The sequence below is a fragment of the Lithobates pipiens genome, unplaced genomic scaffold (assembly GCF_037356315.1).
Source record: "Lithobates pipiens isolate NorthernLeopardFrog02 unplaced genomic scaffold, aLitPip1_a1.2 Scaffold_18, whole genome shotgun sequence".
NCBI lineage: Eukaryota > Metazoa > Chordata > Amphibia > Anura > Ranidae > Lithobates > Lithobates pipiens.
This window is the reverse complement of record NW_027507758.1, coordinates 347,845,576-347,858,324: the sequence shown is the minus strand read 5'-3', so window position 1 is coordinate 347,858,324 and position 12,749 is coordinate 347,845,576. Positions and strand designations below refer to the sequence as shown.

General features: G+C 43.2%; 1 protein-coding gene across 22 annotated transcripts in view; it reads left to right on the top strand.

The window, feature by feature from the left end:
- DLG1 (discs large MAGUK scaffold protein 1) overlaps window positions 1-12,749 on the top strand; it is a 530,809-nt gene that overhangs the window by 179,500 nt on the left and 338,560 nt on the right. For 3 of the 22 annotated variants that reach the window (XM_077487453.1, XM_077487452.1, XM_077487450.1), the window contains exon 1: window positions 3,484-3,890. The exons of 16 other annotated variants lie outside the window; for them this stretch is intronic. In XM_077487453.1, the coding sequence (XP_077343579.1) occupies window positions 3,657-3,890 (234 nt within the window). In that variant the 5' untranslated portion in view covers window positions 3,484-3,656. Of the gene's footprint in view, window positions 1-3,482; window positions 3,891-12,749 lie in introns of those variants that run through there. 3 more of the 22 variants (XM_077487451.1, XM_077487447.1, XM_077487454.1) reach the window with 2 other exon arrangements.

Below are 12,749 nucleotides of genomic sequence, written 5' to 3'. Positions count from 1 at the left end.
AGCGTCTATCTCAATTAAACAGCGTTTATCAAGAAGACTCCCTGCGCCCACGTTCACATTGGGCCGATTTGGCATGCAATTTGACAATCGGCTATTGCAAACAATGGATCGTCCAAATTGGTACGGCACAGCAAAGTTGATTCCCAAAAGTAGTTCCCCGAAGTCGGACTGCATTGCCGGTTTGAAATTGTGCGAGTTCAGCCGAACTCAGTTCTTGTACCCAGAACCCAGTTTTCATAGGCAGTCAGTTCCCACTTCCTCCCCTTGGCGCCGGCAGGAAGTTCATCTCTCCACTACCTCCCTGCAATCGCCCCAGAAGATTACCCGGCCATTCACAAAGCGCGGCTCGCGCATGTGCAGTGTGCGTGCCCGGCTGTGAAGCCACATACGGGTGCCCACAGTTAGAATGTTGGTGCAACGGAGAGGAGGAGGGGGGGGGGGGGGGAGAGGAGCGAGGCTGTGTGTGCCCGCATCGCTGGACCGTGGGACAGGTTAGTGTCTGATTATTAAGTCAGCAGCTACACTTTTTGTAGCTGCTGATTTTTCAATGGGTGGAACTCCGCTTTAAGACTTCTTTAAAAAAAAAAAAAAAAAAGATATTCTTTCACTTTGATAGGTGGGTGTTCCCTAGGCATTGCTGCAGCAGGCCTCTATAGCCTAGTTCTGAAAGGCTGCCACCAGGTCTTCTGTTCAAAGTTCTACTTGATGAACGTTGCAGCGGCATGCTAAGGCAGATCTGTTGATCTTTGATTTTTTTTTTTTTTTTTATGCCTGTTGGCACATTTCAATTTGCCTAGTTGTTACCCACCCTTCTCTAATTGCCTGGGGATTGTCTTAGGGTGTATGAATAATCTGCCCGTTTCCTGTACAGTATGTTTAAGAAATTTGACCTGTAAATTCCATATCTTCGAGTGCAGTGCAGGACACAAACCACCATCCGTTCTATTCCTTGGTTATTCTGCATTGCTTGCTGCAGGACTCAGTTTTAGGGAAGGTGCCCAGGGGGCGTGTACTCAAAAGCTTTTCCAGTATCTAATCGCCTGAATGTGGGAGCCTGTAACACAGGTTCTATGAATACTTAGCCTTTGTCCTGTAGTGTACGCTAAGATATGGAATTTACAGACAAGTTAAATTCCTTGTTGGATGTGTGTATGCTGGCAAAGCCTCGTCCATTCCTTGCTCCCCTGTTTTTTGGGAGACTAAAGTATTAGATTCACGTTTTGTAAATTAGCATGGACTTCCTTTTGGGATAAAGGTTTTACTTCAATAAATGCCGATCATTTTAACCACTTGGTGCCTAAGGTACGTCATATGATATCGTGGGCTTTGTGGTGTTCTATCTGAATGATGCCTGAGGCTACAGACATCATTCAGATATCGTAATTTTCAGCCGGCGATTCCCTGCAAAATCAGAATGATCATAGCGGCTGTTCCGCCGGTTGATTGTTCTTATGGGCGGCGGGAGGGGCCGGTGCGTCTACCAACTCACCGCTTACATCGGCGAGTCACCGCCGATACCGGATGGTATCAGAGATTTCCGGTGGACCAGATGGTCCCTGGAGTCTCTATGTTCGTTCGGAGGCCGGGCGCGATGTTATGACATCACGCCTGGCCTCTGCATTCAAAATAACGGCGCCACCTTGGCTGGGAAGCCGTGATTGTTTTTTTAAATTTTAGGCTTCCCAGCCTAGAGGTGAGATGTGGGGTCTTATTGACCCCATATCTCACTGTAAATAGGTCCGATCATGCCATATTCCTATTACAAGGGATGTTTACATTCCTTGTAATAGAAATAAAAGTAATACCTTTTTTTTTTTTTTTTTTTTTTTTTTTTTTTTTTTTGTAAAGTGTCAAACTAAAAAAATAAAAGTAAAATTAACAATAAAAATTTTTAAGGCGCCACTTACATGTTTACTTTTTTATTTTAAAGCATGAAACAGTTTTATTTTTTTCTGAAAAATTGTGGTAGAAAAATTGCTGCGCAAATACCGTGTGAGATAAAAAGTTGCAACGGCCGCCATTGTATTCTCTAGGGTCTTTGCTAAAAAAACATATATAATGTTTGGGGGTTCTATGTAATTTTCTAGCAAAAAAATTATGAATTTTACATGTAGGAGAGAAATGTCAGAAGTGGCCTATATGCGAAGTGGTTAATCGCCCCTGCCAGTGTTAAGTGGTTTGTCTCATCCATGTAAACCAGTGCACATCAACTTATGACCTAAAGGGTGGGCTGATATCACCAAAGGGCTGCACATAATGTTCAATATATCTAATGCTTGAGAGAATTATCTGCAAACGCTTCTTTATCTGTGAGATTAAGTACATTTATGTGTGTGCGTGCATGCATACATATACAATTTTGATTACATTCATGTTTACTGATTTAACATAGATATATATTCCAGTGGGCTGGATGGTTATGTTGCCCAATACAAATCTATTCCAAACTATAACATTTTAAAAATGGGATTTGTTTGCAGATTTTTTTTGCGCTCTTGACTGCTTTCACACTAAAAGCGCCAGCCGTTGCCACTAAAGTGCTGTTTAAGCAGTGCTTTTGCACCACTTTTCAGCCGCTATCGCTTTTAACCCTGAAAAAAGGGGTGAAAACTCCAGTTTTGTTTCGCTTTCGAAGTACTGCCCATTCATTTTAATGGGCAGGGATTTTGGGAGTGCTAAATACAGCGCTCCCAAACCGCCCCAAAGATGCTGCTTGCAGGACTTTTCGGAACGTCCCGCAAGCACACCACCCGAGTGTTGAAATTCATAATGGAATGAGTACAAGGAGGATTTCAGGTGCTTAGCAGAGCCTATTTCCAGCGGTAAAGTGTCTGAAAACTGCCCCAGTGTGAAAGGGGTCTTAAAGACTATTAAAATAAAGATGCAGCTTCACATGAATTTTGTTTTTACCTCACTATTGTAGTATTTTATCTGAGTGTTCAAATGCAACTCCCATTAGGTTCTTATTTGCTCAACTATTCTGAAAATAAGCAATGCTAATGTAACTTTTCCGGGAATATTATTTCATACAAGAAGCATCAGAGTATTGTAGTTGCTATTTAATTGAAAACACTTAACTAATTGTCTATGAAGAAGATCAATTAGAGTATACTTTCACTGTTTTTCTTCTGTTTCTATGTATAATTTATGTCAACAGTGAGAAATGTCATTCGATTTTACTACAGGCGGTGATTGAAACTTGGTAATTTAGCCTTTTCCCCACCCAGTACATTAAATCAAGCAGCCCCAGTGGGTCTTTGCAGTCAAATGCTTCTAGCATCCTACCTGCTAATCGACCTCACTTCCTGGCTTCAGTCTGCCTAGTTATCAGCTAACAAAAGAAGAGCAGCTTTTGATCCCTGCAGACCTCAGAGGCAAGAAAATCATGGGAAGCAGATGCAGTGTGAATTGCCGTTTTCTCCCTTTTCTGTTTACTGCAGCAATGAGCAATACCTTTTAGACATGTAACAGGTATAGTGTTCTGCATGACTAGACTCCAAGGGGAAACAATGAGCACAGCAAGGGACCAGGATTTTTGCTTTCTGATTTGGATGTGATGCTGCTGTAATTCTATCTGCAGTTCTTGCTGATCCTTCACCACTCGGCAGCTGGTAGAAGAGTAAGACTGCCTGGCAACCACCTGCAGAGCTGCAGAGATGAATTACATTTTCGGAAACAACACACTCTTGTACTCCCGCTCCAATCGAGGTGGCAATACTAGCTCCAGTCATAGCTCTGTAGGCCCAAAACTGAAGCCATGGGCAAAGAAGGGCTCTACAGACGAGCTTAGAGCTGAGCCAGAACCTTCTCGATGGCAGCAAATAGTGGCTTTTTTTACTCGCAGACACAGCTTTATTGACTGCATCTCAGTAGCTGCCAGCTCCGCCCAGGTAACTTGCCACTTGTTGGAATGATTTGTTTAAATACTGAATGTTTGGGAAATGTCTGTTTCTTTAAATGTGCTGGTTTGGCCTGGAACCATCTGAACCTACAAAGGAAAATCAAATATTAATACTGGAATGCGTTTTGTGTGGGCTTTGTTTTGTCTGCTGTGCATGCACCTGTTTGTTCAGCATTTGGGTTATGATTTGATCTAATTGTTGATTTTATAAATGCATTGTGTTCCAATCTATTCAGCAGAATGTATTAGTAGGATAAAGCCTTGCAATTCTCTTGGTTTTTGTCCACCATGCGATCATCCTTTTAAAAATGAAAATGGTTTAATGTTTAGCATTGATTAAAAGCTTATAGCTATTGTTGTGCTTGTAAAAAGTTTAAAATATTTAAGTCATGGGTTCGCTTGTTGCCAAACCTCAGTGTGTCTCAATCGTTTCAAGTTGGTTGCACTGTTGTGTTTAGGCACCTTGGCAGTATGTGGTAAGCATCATTATGTTTAATCTATGCTCTGTCCTTTTTATTTCTAACAAGTATTGCTTGTGCATGTTCAGCTATTTAGAACTATGGCGTTCACAGTATGAGGGCAGATCTAATTTCAAGTTGGTATTGATCAGACAAGGACCTGTTTTTAAGTGTAGGATTTATTGATTAAATTGCCATTAGTGGAATTATTAAAAATGTGTTTTTGTGCTTATATTTTAATATATAAGCAAAATGTTCTAAAATTGTATTGTAAATGTATTTCCAAACATCTGACAAAAAAGTCAACCTTGTATTATATAACCAGATTAAATACACTGTTGATGCTCAGAGTTGTCAATCACCATTCTGACAGAATGTTGTTTTTTGTGAATGTACAGCTTTGTATTATTGCTTTATAGTGACTTAACCTTTAAAAGCGTTCATGCACTATGCTTTGGCTACTTAGAGTAACACTTCCAGTAAGTAACTTTCGCAGGCACAGTAGGTAGAGTCCTAATGACTTCTGTAAATATAATTTCATGCTGTATTTATACATATTTCTGAAATTCCTCACCTAGTCAGTGGGACCCAAATACACTATTCACATAGAAATATTTAACCTGTTTACCTGCCATAATACTCATACTTTTGTTTTGTCACTTTTGTGATTTATATAGTTATATTTTCTTGCATACCTAGGAGGGTTACACCACTTTTCACTATAGCAGTTTACAGGTTTTAATATCAAATGTCTGCTAATGAAGCCAGATCATTGCTGAGGACCTTACTTTGCTTTCCTCCTGCTGTAAGCTGCTTTAACACCTCCAGCACCCAGTCAAGATAGGTTGAATTGTGCAAGGCAATCGAATATTTGCTTACCGTGCAAAGCTTCCTCCTGTCTGATTTCTGATGCGCAGAGAATTGTGGAATTATCCATATAAATATTTAAGTCTGTTCTACCAGCATCCATCCACCATTGAATCCATTTTTAAATAAAGGGATGTGTGTTCTTATGCTTGCATGTTTTTTGTACCCCCCCTCCTTCTGTTTAAGGGGAAAGTGGGGTGAAGGGGCTTCATCTTTTCAGGTATTTAGAATTATTTTGGCTGGTACAATATTCTTATTTCTATTTGTACCAATTGTATGTTGTGCTGTGGTTTGTAGTCAGTATATTACCATATAAACAAAGAAGCTCCTGAAGCTGACATTAGAGACGTGTGCCTTAATATTAATATAGAAAAGGGAAATGAAGTTGTAATACATTTTTAATGCTCTCCAAGCATTCCAGATAGTTGGTTTAAAGGAGAAAATAATACTCTATTGTAATTGGACCAGCAGATTTCCGTGAATGAAAGGCCTTTGAACACATTGCAACATTGTGCCAGTTTCAGTTACATTTATTTATTGATGGGAAGTAATGACAGTGGTTTTGTATTTATGTTGTTCTGGTGCAACCAAATGGCCCTGCTAAAAGAACACAGTGATGGCAATTGATGTAAAGACTGCCAATATGTAAACCTATATTAATAATTCCCTCATAGCCTTGGAAAAACTTTAAAGTAGGCGTTTCAGTAATGTAAGGCTGTGTGAATGCATTATTGAAACCTAACACTATCCCGTAACTGTATTTTAAAATGTTACCTTTTTATCAGTAACAAAGTCGGGATTTACATAATTGTTTTATCGCTGATCCAGCATCTGTCTAGGAAATGGATGATGACCTGTTTTGTCACTTGAAATTCCAGTTGCTGGAGTCTAAAACTCTGATGGTCTCTGCCACAGTTTATCACTTCTACTCCTGGCATTTTATATCATATAACCTAAATAGAAAAAAATATGGAAGAGTGAGAGCCCGTGCTAATTTCTACAGCTTGTGGGTGAAGTTGAGAACACATGAGCTGGTATTGCACTTCTGAGGTTCCAAGGAGACAGAAAACTGGACTAATTGATTTGGATAATGTATTTCTAACACATCTGTGTCCAGGAAATGTTGTTCAGGTGGCTCAAATCTAGTGCGCAAATGTTCTAGTGCTGCTCTTGGACAGTGAACCTAAAGTAATTTTTTTTTGATGCTCGTGGAGTTTTACTCATAATGCCTATATTATAGCATGAATGATCAAATGCTGATGGGTTTAGAATATTAAAGCCTGAACCCTGTGACTGGTCCCTTGGGCAAGATCCAGCTTTGGCGCTACTAGGAAGTATGGAGGACGTTGTAGCCACTAGCCCACTAAAATTGTTTCTCTTCTACGCTTTGTATTATATGAGAAGGAAAATCCTCCTCAAATGGAAGAAACATTCCCCACCAATGGTTAATATCTGGATAGCTGCTGTGAATGCTGTCGTGCCATTATATATTTACTTAGAGCAGGAATTGTCAAAAAATTCAAAAAGGTCTGGTTGCTATGGATTGATGCATATGGTTAGACATCTCAGGGACTTTCATAGACGGCCCATATATTATTCCTTTGTATGTGCCCTCCCTTTTTCCCCATTCCCTTCTCTCTCTCCTCCCTTCCCCCTTTCTTTTTTGCCTAGTGTAAAAAGTCTTGTCACAGATGTTGCCAAGGCATGATGAATCTCTGTTCATGCATGCCCCAGTCCATTTTTTGACAGTTTGTGCTTCATCCTAAGCCTGATGCACGTTAAATTTTGTGATTGAAACCCCACATCTTCAGGACAGAAGAATGGAAGCTGCCACTGCTGTGCTGTCACCACAGTTCTACCTTTTCTACTTAATGAGCCACTGAACTGAGAGAAGTAGAAGTATATTAGGTGTCCTGTCATATTATGCATTTGCTTGAACCTTTTTAACAATATGCTAAGCACTAAAGGAAGCAATTACAGCTTTGAAATGTGCATCTTCAAAAACAAGTCGACAGTAGTGGCTTCCATAGTTTTAGTCTAAAGAGTTCTTTTCAGTTAGTTTATTTTCTAGCACTTTAAAAAAGACACTGTCACAGTACCTGTATGTTATCCCTAAAGCTCCATACACAGGTAGAATGTCGAGATAATTGCTGGTACAAAAAATACCAGCCAACATTCTGCCCTGTATGTCGGACGTTCATGGTGGAAAACCAGCAGCTGATCAAAGTGTTGGGGGGGGGGGGGGCGGGGGCGTTCCCCTGTCGGAACACAGCAGCTCAGCAGGGGAAGATTGCTGGACTAACCTTGCATGGTAAGTACAGCGATTCCTGACCAGAGTAGTGTGTACTCAGCTTTAGCTTTTTAAAGTAGGTAACTAACCTGTGTTAAAAAATTACCTGTTTGTTCTGCAGAAGGCGCCTACTATATGCTGCTGATTACAGCTTGGCTGAACTTTGTTGTAGGCAGGAACATGCCTACATTTCTGACTGCATTCTAATGTTTTTGGCAGCCTTAAAAGCAGCTCTGAGCACCTTTCTTGATGACCTTAAAGTGTAACCACTTTTGTTGCAAAAAAAATTCTCCCCTGGGTGATTTATGTACAGTTCCTTGCAAAAGTATTCACCCCCCCCCCCCCCCTGGCATTTTTTGTGTTTTGTTGCCTCACAACCTGGAATTAGCATGGATTGAGGATTTGCATCATTTAATTTAGAACACAACATGCCCACAACTTTGAAGATTTTTTTTTTTTGTGAAGCAAATAACAAATAGGATAAAATAACAGAAAAAGTCAATGTGCATAACTGTTCACCCCCCCCCCCCCCTAAAGTCAATACTTTGTAGAACCACCTTTTTCGGCTATCACAGTTTCAAGTCGCTTTGGATTAGTCTCTACGAGCTTGCCACATCTTACCACTGGGATTTTTGCCCATTCCTCCTCGCAAAACTGCTCCAGCTCCTTCAAGTCAAGTTGGATGGTTTGCGCTTGTGAACAGCAATCTTTAAGTCTGACCACAGATTTTCTATTGGATTGAGATCTGGACTTTGACTAGGCCATTCCAACACATTTACATGTTTCCCCTTAAACCACTCAAGTGTTGCTATAACAGTGTGTTTGGGGTCATTGTCCTGCTGGAAGGTGAACCTCGGTCCTAGCCTCAAATCAGAGTGGTACAGATTTCGCTGAAGAATATCCCTGTATTTAGCACCATCCATATTTCCCCCAACTCTGACCAGTTTCCCAGTTCCGACTGCTGAAAAATATCCCCACAGCATGACGCTGCCACCATGTTTCACTGTGGGGCTGGTGATGTGTTGGGTTTCCGCTAGACATAGTGTTTTCTTTGATGGCCAAAAAGTTCCATTTTAGTCTATTCAAACCAGATCACCTTCCTCTATATATTTTGGTAGTTTCCTACGTGCCTTTTTGCAAACTCAAAATGTGGTATTTTTTTTTTTACTGAAAGTAATGGCTTTCTTCTGACCACTCTACCATAAAGCTCTATGAAGCGTACGGCTTATTTTTGTCCTATGTACAGTTACTCCAGTCTCTGCTGTGGAACTCTGCAGCTCTTCCAGGGTTACCTTGGGTCTCTGTGCTGCCTCTCTGATTAATGCCCTCCTTGCCCATCTGTGAGTTTTGGTGTGCGGCCGTCTCTTGGCAGGTTTGCTGTTGTGATGTGTTCTTTTCATTTGGTTATGATAGATTTGATAGTGCTCCTAAGGATCATCAAACATTTGGTTATTTTTTAAATAACCTAACCCTGATTTTGTACTTCTCAGCAACATTGTCCCTGGTTTGGAGAGTTCCTTGATCTTCATGGCAGTGTTTGGTTAGTGGTGCCTCTTGCTTAGGTGTTGCAGCCTCTGTGATATTTAAAAAAGGTGTGTATATGTAAGATCATGTGACACTTAGATTGAACACAGGTGGATATCATTTCACTAATTATGTGACTTCTGAAGGTAATTGGCTGCACCAGAGCTTTTTATGGGCTTCATAACAAAGGGGGTGAATACATACGCACATGCCAATTACACGGGACCTTGAATCTTGACCTTAGGGTTATATCGCCACCTTCAGGAGAGGACAAGGCAGAACATGTAAAAACAGCGAAACTGCACAGTACCACCCAGGGGGCGGTCCTACTGGCTATAACCCCTCTCTGCTTCCAGCAGCTCGTTTTTTTTTCTGCCTAGTCTAGGAGAAGGACCTGGCTCCCGCTCTGTCGACCATGATATGCCCCTCCTGATACAGGGGCGGCAGGTGAATTTTGTGCTCTGAGGCACACATATGACCGGGCTCCTGCTGTCTGTGTCAGTGTGCTATGGCCAACAGCCACCCAGTACTGCTCGGGTGATGGGTCTGTCCGTGGAATGCGTCCAGCAGTCCCTGCAGGAGGGGTAAGTATAGTTCCACCTGTCTCGGCAGGATGGAGCAGCTGGGCATTTCCTGGGAGGTCGACTATGGGGTCTCTCCCTCTCCCTTTCCCTTCTCCCCATGCTATGGGCCGCTGTGTGACTGGTCATAGGCTGCGCGGTGCATGTACCTGGCAGGGGCTGAGCTGGGCAGTTGGAGGTCCGCTCGTCCTTTTACCTGTTATTAGGCCATCATGGGGTATCTGTGTGTGCCATGGGGGCTGGCCGCCGTGCAAACACTAAACATTTTTCTGTAGCAACAGCCAGTTTTTCTTAAATCGGCCATTTTTCTGGCACTCTGAGACATTTACTAGTAGCCTCAGTTTGTTTTACCCTGGCGCTGGGTGGCTGTTTTTTTCTGGAACAGCGCAAAACTTACACAGAACACCTTGTGGCTGGCACAGGGGAGAGCGGCCAGCGGCAGCACAGCGCAGTACCTGGGTCAGGGTGTTGAGTCCTGCAGGGGGCCCCTCAGTCTGTGGCAGCTAGGGGGGGTGGGCATTTTGTGTGACTTGCCTTAGGTTCCTATTGGTGACAGGCGAGAGTGGGTCAGCATGGCGTCAGAAGCTGGCGCTTCTTCCCCAGACATCCCTGTTATTGCCACTGGTTCCCCTGCACTTGCGGTGCCTATGGACACTGTCGGCGGTCCTGGAGTCCTTTGTTGCCAGGGTGGAAGAGGCATGCGGCTGCAAGATGGGTAAACGCCCTTTCCCCCCCACCATCTTCTGGAGAAAGCTCTGATTTAGACTTGGGTCCCGCTGTGGCAGGCAGCCCCTGTTCTGATGTTTCTGAGGATGCGGACCAGGACCTTTTGGACAGTGAGGATGACTCTGTGTCTGGGTCAGCGCAGGAAAAAGCGTTAGTAAGAGCACTTATCACAGCGGTGTGGCTAAAGATGGAAGATACAGCGGGGGCATCTACAGAGCTGTCTGTCCCTTTTTGGGTTCCACAATCCAGCCCACACAGCTAAGGTTTTTCTCTACCGAACTTATTTTGATAAGTTTATTTACAAGTAGTGGGGAAGCCCGCATTGGGCCTTTTAGGTCCCGAGACTTATGAAGGTGCATTACCCCTTTGAGGAGAGTTGTTGACCCCTGGTTTCCAGATTAAATAAGGTAACCATGATTCTGGTGGAAGGGACCCCTGCTTTCAAGGACCCTGTCGACAGAAGGGCCGAGGCGGTTGTCCAGTCCATGTTTACAGTGGTGGGGTCAGCATTGCGGCCAGTGTTAGCCACAGCCCTGGTTTCAGAGACGCTTACTGAATGGCCTAAATTGTTGCACCGTGAGTTGGAGAAGCAACAGGTTTCCCTGGTCTGTGTGGAACTGGCAGACCAGTTGGTGCAGGGCCTGAAGTATGTCTGTGATGCGGGTTTAGATACGGCCCCCTTGCTGTCTAGAGCCTGAGTATGCTCTGTGATGCTACGTTGCCTGATTTGGCTAAAATGCTGGTCTGCGGACCAGGCATCTAAAAGCACTGGCAGATTCAGGGGGAGAGGCTATTTGGAGCCTCGTTGGATGACATTATTAAGAATGTTACTGGGGGACTTAGTCTGAAGACATGAGGGAAGGTGTTAAATGACTATAGCCTCTGCATGCAAACAGCCGAAAGTGTCCTATGCCGCAGCAAAATTAAAGATATCTTGGCTAATGGTCCAGGAGAAGATGGTTGGGTATCTTTTGGCCTCCAAAGCATATGAAGAGTGATACGTCGTTTGGAGGCCTGCTGAGAGTATCCGAGCGGATTTGAAGATCACGTGACAGCCGAACGATTGGGACATTCTCTGGCATCCTGTATCGAAGTCTATGTGGTTCATGATCGAATCTGCGCAGTTTGACCTCCCCTAACGGGGGGTCACTGAGGATCTGGTAAGCCTCCATCTATTAGTGGTGTATAAAGGTGAAGGGTCCACGTGGTCAAGTATTTTTGAACAAACAAGATTAACTACTTCTGCTTTATATTCACATGGGACATTATTTGCATTATTTTGCTGCATCAATTTATGGTTATTTGGATTCACAGTCTGTTTTTGATTCTATTGGACACTTGAGTTTCAGAAGCATCTTATAACAAGGTTTTTTCACAATATTTGTGTATTTGATTTCAGTTTTTTTTTATTTTACATTTATATTTATTAGGCCATATTCACATTTATTGGCCAAGCGCTGCACTTTATTTCTTTTGTTTTCTCTGTGCCCAGTATCCTGGTTATGGTGTTTAGCTGCTGATTTATTAGTTTTTACTAAGCGCAGATTTTTTTATTTTTAAAATCAAATCAGTTTGCTATGTGGTCACTGCACTCCATCAGGGGATTTTCTGGCGTCCATCAAGGAAGCATACTTGCATGTCCCCATATGCATCGGGCATCAGAGGTTTCTGCAATTTGCGGTCAGGGACAAGCACTAACAATTTGTATCTCTCCCTTTTGGCCTAGCGTTGGCACCAAGGGTCTTCACCAAGGTGCTAGCCCCAATTCTGGCATTGCAAAGGCAATGAAGGATTGCAATCGTGGGTTACCTGGACGACGACCTTCTGAGAGCAGCATCCGCCTCAGAATTAAGGGAGGATGTGGCGATCACCATACAGACTTTTTGGTTGTATACTGAACCTCCAGAAGTCAGTGTTGGTGCCGACTCAACACCTGGAGTACCTGGGCTTGATGCTGGACTCCTCAGAAGTGAAAGTCTTTCTCCCTTCCGACAAACTGCAGACTCTTCAAGCTGTGGTGAAGTTGCTGGCGTCCCGCAAATGGTCGTCGCTGCTTTTTTGAATGCGAGTCCTGGGTCTCATGGTAGCCACTTTTGAGGCGGTACCGTATGCTCAATTACACACTTAATTCTTGCAGAAAGAGATCCAGTACAAATGGGACAAATCTCCATCATCCCTGGATTGTCAAATTCAGATGAGCCAGCTAGTCAGGGGGGAGTCTCTTCTCTGGTGGCTGAGGTCTCCGTCCCTTCGGTCCGGGAAGTCTTTTGTTCCTCTTCATTGGACGGTAAACACAACGGACGCCAGCTTGACCGGCTGGGGCAGAGTTTGGGGTGTACACTCTGCCCATGGTCGCTGAATGCAAGAAGAATCTCACCTGCCGATCAATGTGCTGGAGCTTC